This window comes from Sapajus apella, unplaced genomic scaffold (genome assembly GCF_009761245.1).
Source record: "Sapajus apella isolate SASKATOON/1434 unplaced genomic scaffold, GSC_monkey_1.0 scaffold18, whole genome shotgun sequence".
In the NCBI taxonomy this organism is placed as follows: Eukaryota; Metazoa; Chordata; class Mammalia; order Primates; family Cebidae; genus Sapajus; species Sapajus apella.
Genome location: NW_022436958.1, coordinates 28049360 through 28075652, shown reverse-complemented (window position 1 = coordinate 28075652; position 26293 = coordinate 28049360). Strand labels below are relative to the sequence as shown.

Below are 26293 nucleotides of genomic sequence, written 5' to 3'. Positions count from 1 at the left end.
CAAATTTTTAGAAACAGATAATAGAATGCTGATTGCTAGGGACTAGAGGGAGGGAGAAATAGTTATTGTTTAATGAGCATAAGATTTCAGTTTTACAAGATGAGAAGAGTTCTGGATATGGATGATGGTGATATTTGTACAACATTCTGAAAGTACTTAGTACCACTGAACTGTACACTTAAAAATGATTGTAGTCATAAATTTTCTACTATGTTTTGACCACATTAAAATGATTTTTAATACAGTATATTTTAATCTTGCCTGTGGTGGGTCATATAATACAATTAATTTTCTATCTCTTCCTCTCAATTATTGCCAGCATCATGTCAGCTGCTTTTGTAGAAAAGTGATTACTGATTGTATCTTCTCTTCACAGTTCCCTTTGATTTCTCATGAATTCTATTTGATTACATTCCAGACTCTTTAAAAAAATTATTCTGAAATGATTTTTCATAGATGAATTATTTTTGGTAGCAAGTAATATTGGAAGTCTAAAAGAAGTACTATACAGTAAAATGAATTTAGTAAACTTTTGTCTGTATTTGTAGAGCTGATTTCTTTTATATAACAGGAGTTTCAAAATCATGAATCCCCAGGGTCAGAGAGGTAATGTAGTGGAGTGAAGCGGGCTGGGTGTAGCTATTCATAGTTCCAGGAAATTGATATTCTGTGGGAATGCACATCCTCTCAGGAGCTTCTGATTTTTACAGAGAAGTAGAGATTTGGATTTTCATTTGAAATCTACTGATCTTACCTATATTGGTTTAAATATTTTAAAAATACTATTTATAATTGTTATGGGTTGAATGTGTCCCCTAAAAAGATATGTCAAAGACTTAACCCCAATACCTGTGAATATGACCTTATTTTGAAATAAGGTCTTGCAGATGTAATCAAGTTACAGTGAGGTCATTAGGGTGGGCCTTAATACCATACAACTGGTGCCATTATAAGAAAAAGGAAAGAGAAAAATACATAGGGAGAATGCCACGTGAAGACTGAAGCAGAGATTGAACAGAAGCATTTATAAGCCAAGGATTCTCAGCATCATCAGAAGCCAGAGGTGAAGCATGAAACAGATTCTACTTCAAATTCCTCAAAGGAACCAACCTTGCCACAACTTGATTCAGGAGTCTAGCCCCCGGAACCATGAGACAAAACATTCTATTGTTTTACTAAGCACCCAATTTGTGGCACTTTGTTATGGCACTCCTGTGAAACTAATGCCATAGTAAGTAAACAGAACTGTGAGTTTTATATATCGTTTGCCACCATATCATAGTAGTAATCTTATTATGGATTTTTAAAACTCAAGAATTTAAAAAAGTACATGTTTGTGGCTGTGCCTGTTTGGAATATGGCAAGGTACTTTGTGTCATTCTCAACATCTCCTCCATCCTCTGATCTCTTACTCCAAGAAATGAGCAGAAAGATAAGTATTTGAGTTTATTACCTCAATAAATATTAAAGACTTACCACGTGCCAGTTACTGGACTACGCGCAAGAAGTAAAACTATAAAAAAGAAAACCCCTTTTTCCTCAAGGAAGTTAGTGTTATAAAATCAGTTCTAATATAGTAACTGCGATGGTGAGGAAGAGGCACGGATTGCTGTAGGAAGACAGAGGGGGTGTCCCTAACACCAACAAGAGGCTAGGAAAGTGATCACGGGGGGAAATGAAAGTTGATTTGTCCTACAACTAGTATATACTAGAATTAAATTCAAACCCAAACCTTGCTCTGCCTCACCTCTGCTTTGGTTTTCTCATCTGCAAAGTGAGGATAACATTACTCCTTAAAGCTTTGTTGTGATTAAAAAAACAAAATAAATAGAAAACACACTGTCTCAAGGTCTGGACATGCTAGACCTTACTTCTCCCCACTCAAATCCGGACTTCCCCCCTGCCCTGTATACCTGGATGACATCTCCAAGGTGGAAATGGAAGAATACATCTCCCAGAATCCTGCTTGCAGTTAAGGGGAGCCTTGTGACCAGACCTGGCCAAGGTGTGAAAGCACAGAAGGGCCAGCATGTGATTTTCCCCTTGCAGGATCCAAGGAGACGATGTCTTCTAGATGGTAGAGCTGCAGATGATGATATTTGTGTCATCTTGGATCTCCCAGCAACCATGTGGAATCAGACCTCTGCCAAAGGGTCCTTTCCACATAATACAAACAAATCATTGTTTTGTTAAGCCACCAGGATTTGAGAGTAAAATTTTCATAACAATTTATCTTATTATATCCTAATTAATATACCTGTGCATAATACATGCTCTGCAAATGTCAGTTTTCTTCTTTCTTTTGAAAGTAATTTAGAAATAACCATTAACTTTTTAAAAGGTATTAAAAGTTAGGCTGTGTATTACCCAGCTGCATACAATATTCTTATTCTAGATCCTGAGACAAACCGAAAGCTTCTATGATAGTTGAGAAAGCAACTGTGTCCTAAGATGAGCTGAAATAAAAAACCCATTCATTGTCATAAAATAGTCGCATCTCATTAAAGATCATTTCTCTCATTTCTCCAAACCAAATTATTTAAGTATAAAAATAGCATAAGGACATTGAAAAAACATATCAATGCTAAAAATTTCAGCTTGAGGTTTCAGTCACTGTTTTTAACATATCTTCAAAGGGTTTTGACTGTCTTTACTGCAAATGGAAGACTTCCAGGAAGGGGTTATTCAACAAAAAGAAGTCTTATTTTCTTTACAAAATGGGACATAGGACGAAAGATCAGAGTAAATATAATACTAACTCTTCTGCTCAAACAAATCTAAATACTTTTGCCTAGCATTCCATGTCTTGATGATATGTTCTGATTTGTTAATCAACCTCATTTCCCACTTTTTCCCAACAAAGACCTCATTTTAACCAAATCTTCTCAAAGTCCACAAACAAGCCATATCCATTCTTTCTTTATGTCTTTACCCTTTTGCCTGAAATGCCCTTCTCTCTTATTTGGAGAATGAGCCCTGCGTCTACTTCCTGTAGTTGTACTTTGTCCTTCAGGATTCAATATTATTTTATGCCTAGTAATTTTGTCTCTTTTCTAGACTATAACTCTCCAAGAACAGAAATGATATTTTTTCACACTTTATCTTCTTATCCTCAAAGTTCTGGCACAGTACTGAACACAACACCAGCAGTAAGTAAATTCCTCTTGGTTGGCTGGTTGTGAGCCTGTGTGGAGAAGGATGGGTAATGAAGTGTGAGCAAGGAGAGTGGAAAATTGAAGTGGTTTTAGCAGAAGTTCTGGCAGCTGACATAAGAATCAGTCTCTGGAGGCAGGGAGGACTTAAAAATCATCTTCCACAGTTTTTCTTTGTTTGGTTGGTTGTTTTTTTATTGAGTTTTTTAAAGTTGAGTATTACCAATTAGTGACCATTTAACAATAAGGCTTACACTACCACTGCTCCATAGAGGATGAAAGTATGCAGTAAGGGACTTCAGAAACGTTCCTGCTTGGAAACAGCTCTGTGTGGTTGTAGAAAGAGGCCCTGTGAATGTTACTACTGTTCATATTTTAAATATCAAGTTCTATATTCTCTGCTATTGCCTCCACTTTTGTGAAAAAGATGCACGATCACTGGATACGATATATGTATTATGTCATTTCACCCAAACTGTCACTGAAGTTCTGGATGCAGCACAAAGAGGTTTTATGTAACAATGACATTTCAGTTTATTAATAATGTGATACATACTCATGCGAAGTGCATTGGTACCAGTAAGTAAAAAGATTTAAGATATGTAGGTAGGTTTTCTTCAGCTGCCTGATGTATTGTCACCTGTTAAAAATGTTATTTTCAAATATGTTAAAATAGGTGCTGAATTAGATTTGATGTTCTGAAAAGGAAAGATCATATGCTCAAGTCAGGGCCCTGAACTGAACTGCTTGAATGGAAGTAGAGGAGGAATGGATTGGGAGGGAGATGTTCACTTGAGCATAGTTACTCACTGGATAAGCATTTCTTGAATGCCAGGTGCTGTTCTAGACACCAAGGAGCTCTAAGGATTCCAGATAGACTTGCTCTCCACAACCACGGAGCATACATTCAATTTGGGGAGGTAGGCAATATGCAGATGAATAAATGCTCATGATGGCTTCAGGCAGCAGTAATTTCTCTGAAGAAAATAAAATAGGGTGATGTACCAGAGTGGTGAGGGAAGGGTTTTGGAGGAAAAGCTCTCTGGGGAGGTAACATGTAAGCAAAGTCCCAAGTGACACAAAGGAGATAGCTTTTCCCCAATGTGGAGAAACAGTCTCCCTGCAAAGGCCTTTAGGCTGGAGTGAGCTTAGTATGTTTGTGTTGGTAGAACAGGAGGAAGGCCAGCATGATGAAGGAGAAACGAGGGGGCAGATGAGACAGGATAAAATGGCAGGGGGCCGGATTGTAGGCCATGACAAGGGGCTTGGGTTTTAATTCTGTTAAAGATTGGAGCCCTGACTTCCTCTTTTATTGATTCTGGCAGGACCTGTCTACAGTCTGCCTCCATTGTCCACCTGTTCCTAGCTGGTGGCTTCAGCTGCCTGTTTTCCCTTTTTTCTGGTCCTGGCTGCTGTTTTGAGGAAACCACCATCTTTCAAACAGGAAGGCTTCAAGTCTTTGAGGGATTATTTGGAGAAAACAAATATTCTGTGACTCAGCCATTTCTCAAAGTACACCTGGTTCTCCTGTGTGACTATTTTAGCAACAAATAGAATACTAGTTATGAAGCAAACCTAAATGTGCGGATGGGTAAAATGGAGTGTGCTTTAGAAGCTCCATGTCATCTCTTGTGTCGGTGACAGGGCCAACATATTCATGTGGCTCAGTGGACATGGTACTTTGGACCCACAATAATTTTACGGGTACATACAGTCTTTTAATTTTTTAATAATAAAGAAATTAGCTTTTAATTAAATAAGATACTCACCTTTATACCAATGCATTCATAAAATATAATTTAAATATTTTTATGGAGGAAGGGACTTAGGAAGGCAGAAGGGCCTAGGGTCCAGGGAAATCGTGATGCAACCTTGTTACTGCTTATATAAGACATTAACATACTGTGTACTCTCCAATATAATTATTATTCTGAAAGAAAAACATCTTATTTTGCTTCTTTTTTTGTTTGTTTGTTTGTTTGTTTTTTGAGACAGAGTCTTGCTCTCTTGCCAGGCTGGAGTGCAATAGTGCGATCTCAGCTCACTGCAACCTCCAACTCCCTGGCTCAAGCGATTCTCCTACTTTAGCCTCGAATAGCTTGGATTACAGGCACACGCCACCACCCCCAGCTAATTTTTGTATTTTTAGTAGAGACAGGATTTTACCATGTTGGCCAGGATGGTCTCGATCTCCTGACTTTGTGATCCACCCTCTTCAGCCTCCCAAAGTGCTGGGATTACAGGCTTGAGCCACAGTGCCTGGTATGTTTTACTTTATTAAATTAATGGACTCTTAACTATTTGAATAATAGGCTACTGTACCATTATATTATATGGGGTATACTATATACATAATGTTAAAGCAAACTAAATATGGCCAGAGAAGGACTCTGTACTTGAGTCCTTTTGGACGAACTGCAACCTAACTCACTGGGTAGACAAGATTGAAACCTAACTTAGAAGCATGCACCTCTAGCAATAGATGAGTCTTGGTCAATACCAGCAGCCATACTTCAACCACTCATACCCTACTGAGTGTTCAAACTCTGTTCAAATAAGGCAAAATGCCAACCTGTAACCAATTCAGCTGTTTCTGTATCTCACTTTCAATTCCTGTATGGCACTTTACTTTTTTCTGTAAATCTGTTCTGGCCATGAGGCACCCATGGAGCCCCTCTGAATCTGCTGTGATTCTGGGGGGCTGCCCGATTCACAAATTGTTCATTGCTCAATTCTTTTAAATTTTGTTTGGCTGAAGATTTTCTTTTAACAATACTTATAGATATACAAGCAGAATATTTTAAAGACTAGATTAAAAGGGAAAAATAATATGTTTAAATAATTTTCCAGTTATTGATATATGAAATGCTTGCTCTTAATAAAGTTATTAATTTTTCAGTGAAAGCTATATAATTCCATATGCTGAAATTGGGTGAAAGTCTTACTGTAATATTTTGTAACCTAAAAATTTAGTTCAGCTTCTTATACTTGGTTCTAAAGGCTATCAGAGCTGAAAATTATACTTCACAAAAATCTGTATTTTTAATGGAAAGAGTACATGAAAGGCAGCACTTAAAAAATCGTGATACTAATTTTTCAATCCTAACAATTATACAAATGTTTTGTTGAAATTCATAAACTTGATGTCTTATTAGATATTTGTTTTTGACACCAAATCAGAAGTTGAATTGTTACATTTTTAGCAATGAGTTAATGACCCACTGAAATTCTTTATTTAGAAAATTTATAAACATATATAAAATGCTACCAAGGTTTTTTTTTTTGACAGAGTCTCACTCTGTCACCAGGTTGGAGTGTAGAGGCACGATCTCGGCTCACCGCAACCTGTGCCTCCTGGGTTCGAGCGATTCTCCTGCCTCAGACTCCCGAGTACCTGGGACTACAGGCACATGCCAACACGCCCAGCTAATTTTCGTATTTTTAGTAGAGATGGGTTTTCACCATGTTGGCCTGGATAGTCTCCATCTCTTGACCTTGTGATCTGCCCACCTCAACCTCCCAAAGTGCTGGGATTACAGGTATAAGTCACCATACCCAGCCGTTACCCAGTTGCTTTTGTTTGTTTGTTTTAGGTTTTATTTTTAGTGAGAAAGTCTTGCTTTGTTTCCCAGACTGGACACAAACTCCTGGGCCTTAGCGATCCTCCCATCTCAGCCTCCTGAGATATTGGGAATACAGGCACCCAGTTAGCATGCTTGGTTTAAGATTTTTTTCTTTCGTTTGTGTATTTTTAATTAAGAAGCAATTATAAGGATATTTATAGGTGACATATTTACATCTGCTGCTAACATGAAGCAAAACCACATAACAATAGAAATGTTTCTAAAGATTCGTTTTCAAAATGCTTTCTACTTTTGTGAGTTTCTTTCAAAAAGACAGTTGATGAATCACTCATTGATAAAACATCAATTTTATCTTGATGGAATGAATTTTAAACTGTCTTTAAAAAGTATTTACCTGGTAGCATTGTACGGAGACATACCTGTAATTGCAGCAAAGTTCAGCAAATTTGGAGCACTTAACTAATTTGCAATGTAAACTCAATTTTTTATTTCAACAACTACTTCAAGTTGTTTGAGAAGGATAACCAGTAGAACACAACCATTTCGTGGTCATTGTCTGCCTCATTACAAAGTATTTAAAGGTTATAATATTGAAAATAGTAAGTTTTAAGGTAACTTAATGGGAACGGGAAATCACAATCCATAGAAAACAGTGAAAGTTAATCCAAGAGTGTTGGAGTAATTCTCAAAGAACTTGGATTCTCGTAATATGCCCTGGGTGTAACTTATACACTTGGTATGATCTGAACTTTGCTAATATACAGAGGGTGTGAAGGTACCAATGTAAATATCTATATTAATGATTAGTAAAGCTTAATTTCTTTTTTTATTTTTTAGGCTAGAAATAACATAAATTGGAGGATTGATAGTTTCGTCTTGTACTGTAACAAATTCTTTTATTTTAGAGACCACTCTGTTAAATTGCTGTTGAGTGTTTCCCATCTTTTTAAACTTTTTATTCTGGTTGTCTTCTCCTAACATAATTATTTACAATGACATGGATAGCTTTTCATATTTTTGCCAACCAATGTGCTTTAATGACAACAACAAATAAACATGGAAATACAGACATCTTCCAAATATGCTACAGATTCATGCAGATTATTTTCAGGGTTTCTCATATCAATTGAAGTTAATAATAAAAGTTAGTTAAAAATTTTTTTCTACACTTGATCTGAAAGAAAAAAACCATGTCCTTTGCAGCAACATGGATGCAGCTGGAGGCCATTATTCTAAGTGAAGTAACTCAGGAAAGGAGAACAAATACGGGATATTCTCATTTGTAAGTGGGAGTTAAACATTAGTACTCACGGACATAAATACAGCAACAATAGACACTGGTAACTACAACAGTAGGAAGGGAGGGAGGAGAGCAATGGTTAAAAAACTAACTGTTGTATTTATGCTCAGTAGCTGGGTGACAAGATCAATTGTACCCCAAACCTCAGCATTATAAAATGTACACACGTATGTGTTCCTGCAATGTACCTGCACGTGTACCCCCTGATTCTAAAATAAATGTACCTGCACATATACCTCCTAATTCTAAAATAAAGGCTGAGCCTGGCACGGTGGCTAATGCCTGTCATTCCAGCACACTGAGAGGCAGAGGTGGTTGGATCACTTGAGATCAGGAGTTTGAGACCAGCCTGGCCAACACAGTGAAACCCCTTCTCTACTAAAAATACAAAAATTAGCTGGGTGTGGTGGTACGCACCTATAATCCCAGCTACTTGGGAGGCTGAGGCACAGGAATCACTTGAACCTGGAAGGCAGAGGTTGCAGTGAGCTGAGGTCACGCTGCTGCACTCTAGCCTGGGAAACAGAACAAGACTCCATCTCAAAATAAATAAATAAATAAAATAAAATAAAGGTTGAAATTGTAAAAAAGAAAATAATAATTTCTGTAATTAAAAAGCAATTTTACCTCTCTTTATTACTAAGTAGTTCAAAGACAAAATATTAGAAAAATAAAAGAGCATCTTAATAGTGAAGATAAAGTTATACAATTAATTGACTTCATTTTTAATTCAAAGTGTACTATAACTTCAGTTGCTGGTAGTTCAATTCACACTTGAAGCAAGTCTGAAATTTAACTTAGAATAGTATTCCTAAATGTTTTCTAAGTAAGATTTACTAGAAATCCATTGTCCATCAGTATGGCCTAGACTTTGTCAACCTGCTTTTATTCAAAAAGGAGGCAGGGGGAAGCCTGGAGAAATAAACCAGGTCTGAAGTAACATTTTACAAAGATACAAAAACTTTGTTAAAAAAGTTTTGAAAGTCAATGGTCACAAAAAAATTCTATTCAGCTCATCAAATTTACCTTAGCCTAATCCATATTTACCAACTTAGTTCCTCCTAGCTATTTTCACCATCTTCTATCATTAAACTAAGACAGTAGTCCTCAGTCTTGAAACTAGCAGAAATAACCCCTTGATGGAAGTAATAGCTACCTACCTCTCCAACCACAAACTTCTCTGTCTACTTTGAGGCTTCTTCTTCCTCCTTCTGCCCCGTGAATGTTCCTGCCTGAGGTTTGTTCAAGTCTTTACTTTAAATGACCTTGCCTCTGACAATCTCATTTGCTCTATGATTTCAATTACTGTCCCTCTGCAGAATAATCCCCAACAGATGACTTTAGAGGAGATTTTTCAAACTACAGGCAGGCATTCCAACTTCCTGCTGTGCATCTACATTTGGATATCCTACAAGCAATGCAAATGTAATGTATACAAAACCAAAAGCATGATTGACCTACACCCTTGATTTAAGTCCTTAATTTCTGTAAATGCTCCATTCCCTACCTACCTTGTCTTGAAGCTCAGGGCTTCTTTGAATTGTTCCTCTCCTTTCCCACTGTCCTACCCTTACTATCATCACTCGCACTATTTTCAATAGCTTCTTAAATTGTCTCTTTACTTCCAATTGAGGAACGTGTCAACTTGATCATCACTGTAAAGTATGGCTTTAATCATGTTTCATAAGTTCTTTAAAAACCTTTGTTTGCTTCTGAATACCCATAGAAGAATGTTCAAATTGCTCCATCTGGCATTCAAGAATTTAAAGATCTGTCAAACTTTCCTGGGTTTATCCCCCATCATTTGATAACTTATAGCTTATACACTCAAGTTGAATTTTATTACTTAATATTTTCCTAATATAGCATGCAATCTCTTGCTCCTTCATATTTTTCTGATATTGTCTATCCTGTCTCTAGGTTGAAGTACTACACAACCTTAAAAACCCAGTTCAAATTATGCCTTTTCTAAGAAGCTTGAACTCCCAGGTTCAAGCTCTAGCTAACTGTAATCTCTATTCTGATGAGCACCATGATGTAATGGAAAGGGCATGGGCTTTGAAATTCTATACACCTGGGTTTCAAAGTCATTCTATTAAATTTTTATGATAGAAAATATATTTTACTACTTTAAATCTTGGTTTTCCATTTACAAAATTGGTATAATACAACTTACCAAGAAGTAAAAAGGAAACTCTGTGTGATGTGATTGATATCACCAGGAGAGTCAGCAGAGTGATTTCTAAGAAGCTTGAGAAAGGAGAATTTTCATTCATTCAGATACTGAATGAATTCATTCAGTCAAATGTCTACTATGGATCAGACACTTTAATATAAAGAATAATAAATACAGGTCCTGCCTGCTTCACGCTAATAGCCTTAGAATATAAATTCCCCCGCACCCAGGTCTGGTCCTCTACTTTGCAGACTCAGGAGCTTGACCTAGATTTTTAAAATATTTTTTTGAGACTGATCTCTGTCACCCAGGCTGGAGTGCAGTGGTACAATCTCAGCTCACTGCAATCTCTGCAATCTCTGGCTCCTGGATTCAAGCGATTCTCCTGCCTCAGTCTCCTGAGTAGCTGGGACTACAGGCGTGTACTACCACATCTGGATAATTTTTGTATTTTTAGTAGAGATGGGACTTCACGGTGTTGGCCAGGTTGACCTCAAGTGATCTACCTGCTTTGGTCTCCCAAAATGCTGGGATTATAGGCGTGATCCACCACAACTAGCCTTGACCTAGAATTGATTGGATTAATGGATGTGACTCTTACACATGAAATCCTTGAGACTAATATTTGAAACCAGAATAACCATTTCTTTCTTTTTTTTTTCTCTGAGACAGGGTCTTGCTGTCTTCCAGGCTGGAGTTCAATGGCACAATCATGGCTCACTGCAGCCTTGACCTCCCAGGCTTAAGCAATCCTCCCACCTCTCAGTCTTCTAAGCAGCTGTGACTACAGGTGCACATCACCATACCTAGGTAATTTTTGTATTTTTTGTAGAGACATGGTTTTACCATATTGTCCAGACTGATCTCGAAATCCTGGGCTCAAGCAGTCTGCCTGCCTTAGCCCCCAAAAGTGCTAGGATTACAAGCATGATCCACTGTGCCTGGTCTAACAATTTCTTATTAATTCTGAAAATGCAATTGTCAAACAAACTGGTCCCTCAATATTGGTCTAACCACATAGCCATATAAAATCAAAACTAGAAGGAAAACACATTCAAATACAGCTAGTGCTCGACTTACGACCACGATTGGTTCTGACAGACCGGTCGTAACATGATTCAGTCGTAAGTTGAGTAGGCTATATGTACAGTACTGTGAAAAGATGTTATAAAAATCTTTAAGTCATATTTTATCATAATTTTCTTTCATTATTGTTATATATCATAATTTTCTTTGTTCATTTTATGCCATTTGTATCATCTCTACACCATTTTGTTTCTTATTTTTACATTCATCAGGTTTAAGTAAAACACTGCATTACCAGTACACTGGTTTAATATTTGCAAAACATACAAAATTACAAAATACAGGTGCATACAAAAATACAAAATACAGGTGTAAAAAATACCATAGGAAACATTTCCCAATTGCAAAACATATCAAAATATATAAACATGTACGAAACATTTTATTGGTCGCTGGTGCTTGGCTGTGGATCGTTGATGTTGTCATCTGAGGTAGCAGTTGGGGTTGCCGGAGTTGGTTTTTTCATAAACATGGTGAGCTTTGTCTGAATTGTATGTTTCCTTTTTTCTTCATAAATTTCACGATACGGATGAAACACATCGTGCGCCATCCGTTCAATCCTTGCAAATCGTTTGATGTTTGGGTCCATTGCTTTGAAATGTATAAGAAGTTTATTGGGAGGGGTTTGATGAAAAATATCCAAGACACAAAACACAAATTGCTGTACCGAGTCTGGGATAACAGTTGAAATGGTGAATGCGGAGATGGTAGTGCTGCCGGAAGCTGGTCCGCACTGTCCTACGCCCAGCTGGGCAACATTTGCACTGCCAGACGCGGAGCAGTTGTGGCTAGCGATTGTAGTCGTAAAGTCGAATGGTCGTAAGTTGCATAGGTCATAAGTCGATCAATACCTGTATTGAATAGAATTGGGCTATGATAGCTAGATAGATAATTGTAGATTGTAGCTATGTGACAATCTAGACTATCCAGACCAAGAGAAGCTCTGGAGTGATCTACCTCATCTATTTTCCTTTATTTTCTGAAGAAATTGCAGAAGAGGTTCTCAAATGTTCCTATAAAATGTGAAGGTAGGGATGGAAATGTTTGCTACAGATCTCTGCACAAGGTGTTACCTCATGGTGAGGCTGGGAGTGTTTGCAGAGAGGAAGAGATAGAACTCTGAACTAAATTTTAAGCAGGGCATAGGAATCAACATGTGGCAAGAGAAATCATGGAGTAAGTGAGAATGAACTCGACTGAGTATTGGCCATTATGCAATGTGGCAAATCAAAGACAAGATTTCCATATCAAGCCAAAAGAAGTGTCATTATTTCCACACTGATTTTTAAGTTGTGGATTGTTACATGTTTCTTAATATATTATTTAAATTTCTTAAAAGCTGAGACAAGGATTTCCAATAGAACACCATACCCTATAGACAATAGACTCTGAATTAATGGATAAGAAATAAATGAATGATCTGTTTAATCCTTAAAGATGATACACATTATCTAGGCATCATTTGTACATTGGGTAAGCCCCGTATGAGAGAGATATTTGGGGGCTGGAAGAGGGACATGTGAAATGCAGGCCTTAGATGGCATGAGACTTAAATAGTACCAGGTTGGTATCAGAAGGGAGGTTGAAATTTTATCTCTATCATCATCCTATCCCTTTGATATTCAGGTGTCCAATAAAAGAGAAATCTCTAAGACATATTGGTTGGGCATGAGTAAAAGAGAAAATATAGAGTCAAAATAATCTTACCAAAATAGTGTTTCTCTGGCTTTGTCCACATTCACTCTGCAGGCCATTTATTCCCTCATAAAACTGTAGAGTATATAGTAATCATTGTAAGTTGCTAACTGTTATTTTTATATGTCTATCTATCCATCACTAGGTTTGTTCCAAAAAGGATTTGAGAAGGCTTGCACAAATACAGCAAGATAACAATAAAAATAATAAACACAACTAAAATATATAGAAGGAAGTCAAGGTCAATACTGAGAACAAGAAAAGAAAAGAAACTAAAACCAAGGGTATTATTCACCCACAGAATGCCGGATTTAGGGATCTGCGTACTTGCTATAAATGGGGTACAAAACTGTGATACTGAGCTTTCTTATATAAGCACTTGATCTTTGCTGGTATATTCTAATTCCTTGGGAAATCCAAGTTCCTTACAACATGAAGCCATAAGAGAATCTGTAAGGAAGGGATAAATTAGCATTTCTTCAGGTATACTATCCTATTTTCTTGGGTATAACACTATGGTACATTGTTAGTTTAAAAACTGTTATCAAAGATTTTCAATTCCTACAGCATGTTCTTTAAGGGAATTTTCATTTCTATTCTATCTTGCCACAATCCCAATCCTTTTACTTCTTTTTATCTTTTTAAAATAGAATCCTGCTGCTCCTTTAAGACATTCATTCAAGGACACTCCTTGGATTTACTACCACTGCTGCTTTAAATAAGAGATAAGTAATTTGTTTATTTTATTTTTTAAAAAAGTCAATGAGATGGGAACTATATCCAGCTACTGAGAGTAATAAAAGTTGAGATATAAAATAGCTATACTTTACATTTCCATATTAAAGCTGGTGGCAGGATCACTGTGAGCCATCTGGAGCTCATAGGTCTAAGAGTATACACAGTTTAGATCTAATAAAGCTGGGCATGCATAGGTGTGCCAAGAGATACTCACTAAAAGTTGTGCTTCAAGGGCTGGAGAATAAAGCACACTCTCTGGAGTACTGCTGTTTCTTTACCGCTTTAAAATAAATGAAATTGTACTGACTTTAGCTTATAAAAGTTACAGACAGTTTTGGAGCCCCAAATTTCCTCTTCCTACAAAGCAATCACAAGCAGGAATATTACAAATGCTGAAAAAATTTTGGTACTACCAAGAATTAGGAGACTTAATTGCGGCATTATGGAAATTCATAAGCATGCTAAAAGTTTTGCATGAAGCAGCTTGAGCATCTGAAAGTTGTGTTAGAGGATAAATGAATAAGCTGGGTACAGTGGCTCACGCCTGTAATCCCAGCACTTTGGGAGGCCGAGATGGGCAAATCATGAGGTCAGGGGATCAAGACCATCCTGGCCAACATGGTGAAACTCTGTATCTACTAAAAATACAAAATTTAGCTGGGCATGGTGGTGCATGCCTGTAATCCCAGCTAGTTGGGAGGCTGAAAAAGGAGAATTGCTTGAACCAGGGAGTTGAAGGTTGCAGTGAGGCAAGATTCCAAGATTGTACCACTGCACTCTAGCCTGGCGACAGAGTGAGACTCTGTAAAAACAAAAACAAACAAACAAAACAAAAAACTAAGCCAGAAGATAAATGAATAAATTTATAAGAAGTATAGGTAGCTTTGCCTGTCAACTCAATTAGTGTTCCTAGAAGTTTTATTTTCAGTTAGACACAAAGATTACTTAAATGGTCTTTCATGGGAGAGGACCACTTAACAGAAGGTAACAGGATCTCCAGTAGATTGTGGTCCTATAAAATAGGGCCTTCACCAGTTGGCCACAGTACTATCCTTCTATCTTAGAGTAACTTAACCTGAAGTTACCATTCTCCTATGCTTTATTTTACTCAGTGTGAATTTTATCTTCTAAAAGCTACTGAAAGAAATGTATGGTCACTATGTAAGTCAGAAGATGCTTCAGCCCAGTCCACAATTAAACATTGCTTTGGTAGAATAACTGGCAATAAGCTAGGGGGCTAAAGAAGTCCCGTTTTAAAGGAATAAAGTATAGACTAGGTTATGGTTTGATGAAGAGCCTCCCTCTACCCAGGAGCATTCGTTAATTTTAGGCTGACATTTGATATCTCAATACAAACAATTAAGCCAGAGCAATGAAAGGATATATTCAAAGTGTTGAAAGACAAGAGTGCCAACCAATAATTCTATAGCCAACAAAAACATCTTTTAAATATGAAGAGGAGCAGAGAATAGTTTCACAAAACCCATTGCCTCCTCATAATAAAAACACTCTAGAAACTAGGAATAGAAGCAACATTTTTCAACTTGATAATGGGCATTTATAACAAACCAACAGCCAACATAGAATATAATGCTGAAAGATTGACTATTTTCCCCTAAGATCAGAAAAAAACAAGAATTTATATTTTTGGCACTTCCATTCAACATTATGTTGGAGGTTCTAGGAAAAGAAAGAAAGGAAGGAGGGAAGGAAGAAACGAGGAAGGAAAGAAGAAAGAAAGAACTATAATTGCCTCTGTTTGCAGATGACATCGTCTTATATATAGAAAATCTGAAGAAATCTACTAAAGGACAAAACAATAAAAACAAAACCTATCAGAACTAATAAACTAATTCAGCAAGGTTGCAGGACACAGTCAATATGCGAATCAATTTTGTTTCCATAAATTAGGAACAAACACTCTGGAAATATAAGAAAACAATCCATTCATAATAACATTAAAAAGAACAAAATACTTAGAAATAAATTTAAGAAAGAAGTACAACATTTATAGTCTTGAAGCTATAAAAAATTTTAAAACAAAACTACAGAAGACAAATAAATGGAAAGATATTCCACATTCATAGATTGGAAAACTTAATATTGTTAAGAGGGCAATACTCCCAAACTTGAACCCCAGATTCAATACAATCCCTACCAAAATCCCAGCTGGCTCCTCTGCATTAGCTGATCTAAAAATGCATGCAGAAATTCAAGGGACTAAGAATAGCTTAAGTAATCTTTTTTTTTTTTTTTTTTTTTGAGACGGAGTCTCACTCTGTCACCAGGGTGGAGTGCAGTGGCCTGATCTCAGCTCACTGCAACCTCCACCTCCCGAGTTCAAGTGATTCACCTGCCTCAGCCTCCTGAGTAGCTGGGACTACAGGTGTGCACCACCACACCCAGCTAATTTTTGTATTTTTAGTAGAGACAAGGTTTCATCATGTTGGCCAGGATGGTCTGCATCTCTTGCCCTCATGATCTGCCCGCCTCTGCCTCCCAAAGTGTTGGGATTACAGGCATGAGCAACCATGCCCAGCCTTAGCTTAAATAATCTTAAAAAAAGAAAAACAAAGTTGGAGGACTCACAGTTCCTGATCTCAATTTTTTTTTTTTTTTTTTTAATAAGATCTGGCTCTGTTGCTCAGGGCACAATGATCTTGGCTTACTGCAACCTTTGCCTCCCAGGCTCAAGTGATCCTCCTGCCTCAACTCCTGAGTAGCTGGGACTACAGGCACACATCACTACACCTGGGTAACTTTTGTATTTTTCTGTAGAAATGAGGTTTCATGATGTTGCCTAGGCTGGCCTCGAACTCTTGGGCTCAAGCCATCTGCCTGCCTTAGCCTAACAAAGTGCTGGTATTACAGTTGTGAGCCACCATGTCAGCTCCCCTGATTTCAAAACTTTAAAGTTTACTAAAAAGCTAGCATAATAAAAATAGTGTGGTGTGGCAGAAGGATAGACACATCAATGGACTAGATTTGAGAGCTCAGAAATAAACTATCATATTTATGGTCAATTGATTTTTGACAGGAGTGCTAAGAAAATTCAATGGGAAAATAAGTGTTTTTACTAACTGGTGCTTGGACAACTGGATATATACATGCCAAATAAGAAATCTGAACTTTTTCATACCATACACAAATACTAACTCAAAATTATTATAATGTAAATGTAAGGACTAAAACCATAAAACTCTTAGAAGCAAATATAGGAGTAAATCTTTGTGACCTTGGCATAGGAAAAGCCACCTTGGGATCACAAAATCACAAGTTTCCAAAGGTAAATATAAACTGTACTTCATCTTAATTAAAAGCATTTGTGGTTCAAAAATATCAGCAAAAAAAGTGAAAAGTTAATTCCCCATATGAGAGAAAATTTTGCAATTCATAAATACGATAAGGGATTTCTACCTAAAATATGTAAAGAACAATTAAGGTCAATAATAAAAAGACAAATGACTCCATTAAAAAGCAGGCAGGATCTGAATAGACATTTCTCCAAAGACAATATACAAATGGCCAATAGGCACAGGAAAATATACTCAACATCATTAGCCATCTGGAAAATGCATGTCAAAACTGTAATGAGATACCACTTGGCACGCACTGGAATGGCCATAATCAAAAAGACAGATCATAACAAGTGTTAGGATGTGGAGAAACTGAACCCTTCATAGATTACTCATGGGAAAGTAGCATGGTGCAGATACATTGGAAAACATTATCGTAGTCCTGAAATTATAAATGAGTCACTTCATAAAAAACACATATTGTATGATTCCTTTTATAAGAAATATCAGAATAAGCAAATTATAGGGACAGGAAGTAAGTTAATGGTAACCTAGGACTGAGTAGGTTGGAGTAAAATGGAGAGTGATTGCCAATAGAGAGTGATAGAGTGATGAAATTTTAATATAACATCTCTCAGGAAATAACAGAACAAACAAAAATCAGTAAGAATAGGGAATTTAAACAGCATGGTTAACACATTTGTCCTAATTGACCTACACATACATAAGTGAAGCAACTATAGAAAACTCCTTCTTTTATATCATACATAGAATATTATTAAAAATTGATCATAGCCTGAGCCATAAAGCAATTTTCAAGAAATTTCAAAGGACTAAAATCACGTATAGTTTGTGATAACAAGAGAGATAAATTATATATTTTAAGGAATTAAAATCGACAGCTAGAAGAATATTGCAATGGAAAGTATAAAATACTTTGAGCTGAATAATACAAATCAATATATTAAAGCTTCAAGGATACAGTTAAAATCATATCTGGAGGGAAATGTATGTCTTTAAATGTCAATATTAGAAAATAAAGCTAAACAGCAATAAGCTATAAGCATCTATGTAAAATATTTAGAAAACCAACAAAAAATAACCACAAATAAAACTTAAAAAAGGAGGGAAATTAGAAAGATAAAAATAGAGGTCAGGAGCTGTGGCTCATGCCTGTAATCCCAGCACTTTGGGAGGCTGAGGTGGGTGGACCGCCTGAGGTCAGGAGTTTGAAACCAGCCTGGTCAACATGGTGAAACTACATCTCTATTAAAAGTATAAAAAATTAGCCAGGCGTGGTGGCAGATGCCTGTAATCCCAGCTACTCAGGAGGCTGAGGCAGAAAAATTGCTTGAACCTGGGAGGCGGAGGTACCACTGCACTCCAGGTTGGGCAACAGAGTGAGACTCCGTCTCAAAAAAAACCCCGAAAACCAAAAAACAAAAAGAAAGTATAGAAATTAACAAAATAAAGCACAAATGAAAAATAAATTATTTTTGAAAAGCTTAAACACTTCATAAACTCTAGTGAATATAATCAAGAAAAAAGGAAAGAAAGCACTAATATCCAATGTCAGGAATGGGCATAGGGAAGCTAGTAAGTCCTTCAGATATTAAAAAGCTAATAGAAAAATATGAAGAATTTTCTGTCAAAATATTTTAAAATTTAGATAAAAGAGATACATTCCTAGAAAATACTACTTGTCAAATTGACAGCAGAAAGAAATAAGATTTTTTATTAATAGTTATAGGAATAGTCCTATAACTATTAAAGATATTGAGTCAGTTATTAAGCATTTTTGCACAAAGAAAATTACAGGGTCTAATGACTTAACAAGTAAATTTTATTAACTACTAAGGAGGAAATAAGTCATTTATTAAACAACTTTTCCACAAAGAAAACTACAGGGTCTGATGGCTTAACAAGTAAATTGTATTAACTATTAAGGAAGAAGTAACACAATTTATATAAGAAATAATCTGTATAAACTCTTCAAGGAAAGAAAAAGAGGGAAAGCTCTCCGCTTCTAACAAGGCAATCATTACCCTAGACCAACATCTCAGAAGAATATTACGAAAAAGAAAAATTCAGGTCAATCACATTTATGAACATAGGTGCAAAAACCAGTAAACAAAATATTAGCAATGTTAATAAATATATGTATATATATGAGTAGGGTTTATCCTACGAATGTACACTTAATTTACCATTAAAAAGTCAACATAATTACTTTAATAATGGAGAAAAACCATATGATCAACTCTAAAAGCAGAAAAGTTGGTTTAATAATGTTCAATATCCATTCATAATAAAAATTCTTAGCAAACAAGGAAAATTAGGGAACCCTTCTTTCTTATCTGTTAAAGGATGTCTGTGGTAAAGATATATTATATTTAATATCTATCTTTTTGAGATCAGAAATAAATCAAGATCTATGCTGTTAACTATCTCGAAGAATCACAGTCTTGAAGAACAGAATGAAAAGCCTTGCTCTATTGAGTATTAAGACTTGTTATATAAATCATAATGATTACAGCAATGAGATATTGACATAAATATTGGTAAATAAACCAGTGGAATAGAAGGGAGAACCCAAAATAGACCTATGGATAGATCAGCAATTGAATTATGACAAAGGAGCTACTGCAAAGTTGTGAGGATAGGATAATTCTGTGAATGAGTCTGTGATACTACTTATTTATATTAATAAAAAAAACCCTATATACCTTCACACCATAAAAAAAAATCCAGAACTTAAAAATAACTCATAAGCGAGTAAGAAAAAGACAACTCATCATAAGAATGGGCAAGAGATTTGAGTTGGTCCATCAAAAGAGGATGTCCAGGCCAGGCTCTGGACACTACAGGCATGTGCTCATGCCTGTAATTTCGGCACTCTGGGAGCCGAAGGAGGGAGGATTGCTTGAGCCCAGAAGGTTGAGATTGCAATGAGCTGAGCCATAATTGTGTCACTGCACTCCAGCCTGGGCAACAGAATGAGACTCCAATTCTCAAAAAAGAAAAACAAAAAGAGGATGTCCAAATGGCAACTAATCACAGAAAAAAGTGCTCAAACTCATTAGTCATAAACAAAAGTCTCATTCCACAGTGAGATACTGCTATGCACTCACCAGAATGCCTACTGTGACAATTCTAATATACTTATTGTCAAGGATGTGAAGAACTGGGGAAGCTTATGCATTCCTAGTAGTAATGAAAATCAATACAAACAACTTGGGAAACTGCAGTATCTACTAAAACAGAACATGTATCTATATACCATGACCTCACAACGACACTCCTCCACGTGTACCTCCTGGAAGTGCCTGCCTATGTGCACCAAGGAAAGTGTAAAATGCACTTTGTAGCAGTGTTAATAATAGTCAAAGCTGGAAACAGCCTAGATAACTTTCTGCAGTAAAATGGATAAGTAAATTGTGGTATTACATACAATAGAAAAACAAACAGAAAAACTAAAGCTACTTGCAACAGCATGGAAGAATACCACAAATGCAATATTAAGGAAACCACGTCAAACATAAAAGGGCCATCTTTTCGGTTCCATCTATATGAAGAGTGACTCCATCTATATGAAAAGTGAACCTGAAAAACATAATCTATTTTGTTTAGGGATGGATAATTAGGTGTTAAACTATAAACAAAAAGAAGGATTTGATTACTCTGAAAATTTGTAGTGGGCTGGGAGTGGTGGCTCAAGCCTGTAATCTCAGTACTTCGGGAGGCCAGAGAGGGAGGATTGCTTGAGCCCAGGAGCTTGAGACCAACTTGGGCAACATGGTGAGACCTTTTTTGTACTAAAGGTAAAGAGTTGAATGTGATGGCATGTGCCTGTGGTCCCAGCTACTTGGGAGGTTGAAATGGCTGGACTGCTTGAACCTGGGAGGTCAAGGCTGCAGTGAGCTATTTTCCTGCCACTTCACTCCAGCCTGGGTGACAGACAGTGCCAAAAAAAAAAAAAAAAGAAAAGAAAGAGAGAAAGAAAGAACAAAAGAAAGAAAAAGAAAGAAAGAGAAAGAGAAAGAAAGGGAAAGAAAGAAGGGAGAGAAGAAGGGAAGGAAGGAGGGAAGGAAGGAAGGAAGGAAGAATGAAAGAATGAAAGAAAGAAAGGAAAGAAAGGAAGGAAGGAAGGAAGGAAATTTGAATTGGAGGAAGGAGTAAGAGAAGAGTTTCTGGAGGGCTGACAAGAGTTCATGACCTAACATCAGTGTTTTCCTTGTGATAAGTCATTATACATTTTCATTTAAGAACTTCTTTTCTGTATGTGTTTTATCTTTCACAATACAAAGGGTTAAGAAATTTGATTGATGAGCAGAGGGAGAGAAGAATGCAATGAGGACATATTTTCCAGGAGATGTAGAAAGACTGAGATTCCTGAGGAAAAACAGGAAAGGGAGGTGCAAAGAGTAGGAAATGTCCACAGAGGAAAGGGGCCAGGGGACAAGCTACTTCTCTGCAATTTTACAGGCTTAAGTCCAAAGGGAGGACAGCCACCCAGAGGACTGACATCACTCTTTAATACCTACATATCTGCTTTATTGTTTCAGAAGTCTGTCCATTATGAGGATGAAAATTTCTCTTTTAAAACTTCTCTTTTATAGAAAAACACCTCTATTATCTTAGGCTGTAGCAGGTCTGACAGTATTCTGTACCTTTTATACTGCATAGTTCTTTATTTAGAATCATTTCTTGTAAACCACTTGGATAAAAACAAACAAACAAACAAACAAAAAAACCTCGTTCCTTTATTGACTTGCTTCAAAAATGTGAGTGAGCTAATTCTAGTAACTCCTGGTACAAATTCTCAAGGTACTATTGGGAGTAAATTTAATATTTACTCCCAATCTACAAGACAAAATGATTTAGGTTCTCATTATCAGAGGCCTGTTCTCTTTCTTTTTGCCCTGGTAATCTCAGGGATTACAATTTCCACCCATTTGGGGTTAGAGGATGAGCATAAAGCCTGCAAATTGACCCTCCCTGGGTTTCCACTAAGCAAGAGAATGCCTGGAAAGGGCAGACACGATAGAGATCTCTTTCCAACAAAGGAATACTCTTTCTTGAGGTTAAGAAATTATGGCAAGTATGCTAGGATGTGGAGCAGGATTCACTACTGGGAAATAGCATTTCCAGCAATTCCAAAGACATATGCAGTTTCCACTTATCCCTTTCTCAAAGAAAAAAAAAATCAAGAGTGTGCTCTCTCTCTCCTGGTGTGTGTCTTTTGTGTGAGAAAGAGAGACAGAGAGAGAGAGGGAGAGAGAGAGAGAGAGTTGTTGCGAGTGGAGATGGTATAAACTTCAGCCACTGATTTGTGTGCTGTGAGAATGCTCAAACTATAATATTCTTAGAAGACATGGCTGGGCAAGGTGGCTCACACCTGTAATCCCAGCACTTTGGGAGGCTGAGGCGGGCAGATCATGAGGTCAGGAGTACAAGACCAGCCTGGCCAGAATGGTGAAACCCCGTCTCTACTAAAAATACAAAAAATTAGCCAGGCGGTGTGCACCTATAGTCCCAGCTACTCAGGAGGCTGAGGCAGGAGAATCACTTAAACCCAGGAGATGGAGATTGTAGTGAGCGGAGATCTTGCCACTGCACTCCAGCATGGGTGACAGAGCAAGACTCTGTCTCAAAACAAAACAAAAAAGAAGAAAAAGAAATGGCTGCCTGCAAGAGTTCTAGATAAAATTAGGTTAATGATGATAATGATTAAAGTTTAGTTATTTCTTTGTTTCTTTAGTTCAAGTTATTTGCAACTACATACCTCATTTGGTTTTTGCTGGGATAATGTCAGTATATCTGTATGCTTTTAAATTAAAGTCACTTAAACCCAAGCATAGAATCTGTAATTCAGAGAACCGGATGTGAGTGAGGGCTTTGTCTGGCACACGTGTCAAAAAATGTTAGTAATTACCAACATTAGTATTATTACTTTTTTTTTTCCTGAGAAGGAGAATCATTTTGTCCTGGTTTGGCCAAAGTATTGTATAAATTTCAGTGTCCTCAACCTTTTTGGCACCAGGGACCGGTTTCATGGAAGAAAATTTTTCCACGAATGGGAAGTGGGAGTGATGGTTTCAGGATGAAACTGTTCCACCTCAGATCATCACATCATCATCAGATCATCATCTCACAAGGAGCAACCTAGATCCCCGGCAGGCACAGTTCACAATAGGGTTCTCTCATCTATGAGAATCTAATGCCCAGCTGATCTGACAGAAGGCAGGGAGCTTGGGGTGATGCTGGCTCACCAGCCGCTCACCTCCTGCTCTGCGGCCTGGTTCCTCGCTGTCCATGGACTGGTATGGTGTGGTCCAGGGCCCAGGGGTTGGGGACTCCTGGTATAAAGGATGCCAGAGAGCACACCCACTGTGACCCAGGTACACTTCTGGGCCTTAATTTTGACACTAGAAAAATGAAGAATTTGGATTCCCTGAACGCTGACTCAAAGATCTGTCTTCACGAGTGCCCAGGTCTCCTGGCAGGCTGGGAGTAGTGACCCCTGAGTTGTCTAGTGGTTGGTGCCTCGGTGGGAGAGGATGCACTGAGATGGGGGAGGGGAGCTGCTGCTTGCTTCTGGAGGCAATATTTACCTTTCCCTGGGCAGAGGTTGTTGAAATTAAGAAAATCTGGTGAAGCAGATGCCAGGGACAGATATTACCTAACTTGGTCAAAGAACAAAGACCCTGTGAAACATTTGGAAATCCTCAAGAGTGCCCTGGGATAGGCACACTTATTGGAACAGCAGAAACAGGATCACCCAGCATTTCAGAGTAGGGCTGCTGCATGTCACAGCGTGAGCGTAATACTGCCTTTACCATTTCAAACAGTCTGGGTTTTTGAGAACGAAGCTTCTGGGTTGGAATATTGACTACACCAGCTACTAGTGCTACGTTTTTGTTGTTGTTGTTATTTTGTTTTGTTTCTTTGTTTGGAGACAAGAGTCTGGCTCTGTTGCCCAGGGTGGAGTGCAATGGTGCGATCTCGGCTCACTGTGACCTCCGCCTCCCAGGTTCGAGTGATTCTCCTGCCTCAGCCTCCACAGTAACTGGGATTATAGGCACCAGTCACCCTGCCCGGCTATTTTTTGTAGTTTTAGTAGAGACGGGGTTTCACCAAGTTGGCCAGCCTGGTCTCGAACTCCTGACCCAAGCTGATCTGCCTGCCTTGGCCTCCCAAAGTGCTGGGATTACAGGCGATGGCTTTGAGCCCCAGTTTCCTTTTGTGTAAAATGAGGTAAACATCTAATTTATGGAGCTGTTGAGAGGATGGAATAGGTAGCGTAAGGCACCATGGAATTCATTAATGTAAGCTTCTCTCATTACAATAAAACCAATAGTCTTTCTAATTTCAGACACCTTCAGGTTTACTCATGCTTTACTGGGAATTCTCAACATCTCGGTAGTTTCTATAATGATTGGACTCCTTGTTCCCCCATCGTTCCCCTGCAGCTCCCCAGTCTTTGGCTGCGGAGTGGATGGAAGAAGCAGCACGTGGGGGAAGGACTGGGGCAAACCCAGCCCCCTGGTACCCTGGCCTCCTGGCCTCCTGGCCTCCTGGCCCGGTGGGGATTGTCATGGCGGCCCAGCCACAGCTTAGGTGATCTCAGGTCGCTGAGCAGGAAGAATGCAAGAGTGGGAGGGTCAGGGCTGCGCAGACCCCTGTCCCGCCAGCGATCCTCCCGGCAAGCCCAGCAGGAGCACCCCCTCGGCTGCTCCCCGCCTCCGGCGCCGCCGGGGCCGCCCAGACCCTGGGCTCAGCCTCGCACCCCGAAGCTCACCTGGGGAGGCGGCGGTCCCTGCCGTGCGTCCCGGAGCGGACGGCCTGGGAGCGAGGCCAGCGGCCCCGGGGGCCCCGGGCCACGCGCGGGGCCGGCCTGCGGCTCGCGCGCTCTCCCCGCCCCCTCCGCGCCTCGCCCCGCCGCCCGCGGCCCCCACCCACCGGCCGCTCCTCCCCTCTCCCCACCCTCCTCGTCCGCCCCCTCCCCTCCCCCGCCGCCTCGCAGACTGCTCGGCCGCGCGTCTCCGCCGCCGGGGCCCCGAGCGCAGGCTGCGAGGCCACCGCACCTGCAGAGCGCTCCGGCTGCCTAGCCGGCACCTCGCCTCCCGCCGCGCGATCCCGTTCTCCCCACGCGCCGGGTCTCCCATGACGCCCGCGCCCCCCGGCCGGCGACAATGACCACTTCCCTGCAAGATGGGCAGAGCGCCGCGGGCAGGGCGGCTGCCCGGGACTCGCCGCTGGCCGCCCAGGTGTGTGGCGCTGCCCAGGGGAGGGGCGACGCCCACGACCTGGCTCCGGCCCCCTGGCTGCACGCGCGAACGCTCCTGCCCCCTCCGGACGGGACCCGCGGCTGTCCTGCAGACAGGTAGGCAGCCCTGGAGGGCGCGGGGGAGTGTCCTGGCTGGGCAGCCGGCGAGGGGGTGAGGAGGCGGTCCTAGGGGGTGAGCCATGTGCCCAGAGCTGGGCCAAGTTTGTAAAAGTCTCTGAAGACAATCCCCTTAGCTGTCTCCTACCGGACCAGCAGGACATTGCGATCTCACAGTGCCTTATAAATAGCATCACCGTTTCATTGAGAGCTCTCATCTCTTTCGCCTCTGCCCATCGGTGTGAAACTAGGAGGCCAGGCTGCAGGTTGATCACCTTCTGCTCCTTCGTGGCCCTGCATTTTCACAAAGGAAACTCTATTTTATTTTATATATTAAAAAAAATCGTAGCATGAATGTATTCACCTCCCACATAGAGTCTTACAGCGACCCTGTAGAAGCAAAGCATGGATTGACATTTGAGCAGTCTTGCTGTTCAACAGGAAAGAATAGAGGTTTTAAAAGGTTTCCCAATCTCCATAGCATTCAGCACTAAGTGCCTTCAGAGTTGCACATACTTTTGGAAAAAAAAAAAAGGTTACAACAATACACAAATCTGTAGTCCTTTATATTTATACATTTAAATGTTACATTTTTTTTCCTGATTTTCAAAGCGCTCCAATTTCAGTGAAGTTAAAATTACTCTCCAGTGGACTAGAGTGGTTTATTCTATCAAGTTCTATTAACTTACCTCCTCAAAACACTGCCTGGCTGTTTAATATCTATAAGCACTTGAAATACCAACAGACTGTGTGTGGGCAACATTGTGAATGAAATTTGAAGTGACATGAACCACAGCTATAATTAATAAACCATAACTTCCAAAAGTGATTAGTAAAATATCATAAGGATGAATGCACTAACTGTAACTTAGAGACTTTG

General features: G+C 39.0%; 1 protein-coding gene and 2 long non-coding RNA genes across 4 annotated transcripts in view; 1 reads left to right on the top strand and 2 right to left on the bottom strand.

The window, feature by feature from the left end:
• Positions 1 to 25194, bottom strand: part of LOC116557095 — a 73219-nt gene extending 48025 nt beyond the window's left edge. Inside the window, exon 1 of the long non-coding RNA XR_004271357.1 lies at positions 25115 to 25194. This is a non-coding gene — a long non-coding RNA (uncharacterized LOC116557095). The remainder of the gene's footprint in view (positions 1 to 25114) is intronic.
• Positions 3355 to 10540, bottom strand: LOC116557096. The gene is made up of 2 exons (XR_004271358.1): positions 10213 to 10540; positions 3355 to 4129 (listed from the first exon to the last, which is right to left on the bottom strand). It is a non-coding gene; the product is annotated as an uncharacterized LOC116557096 (long non-coding RNA).
• Positions 24692 to 26293, top strand: part of GRB14 (growth factor receptor bound protein 14) — a 125165-nt gene continuing 123563 nt past the window's right edge. Inside the window, exon 1 of one of the 2 annotated variants that reach the window (XM_032286577.1) lies at positions 24692 to 25413. In XM_032286577.1, the coding sequence (XP_032142468.1) occupies positions 25223 to 25413 (191 nt within the window). In that variant the 5' untranslated portion in view covers positions 24692 to 25222. The remainder of the gene's footprint in view (positions 25414 to 26293) is intronic. The other variant, XM_032286578.1, reaches the window with a different exon arrangement.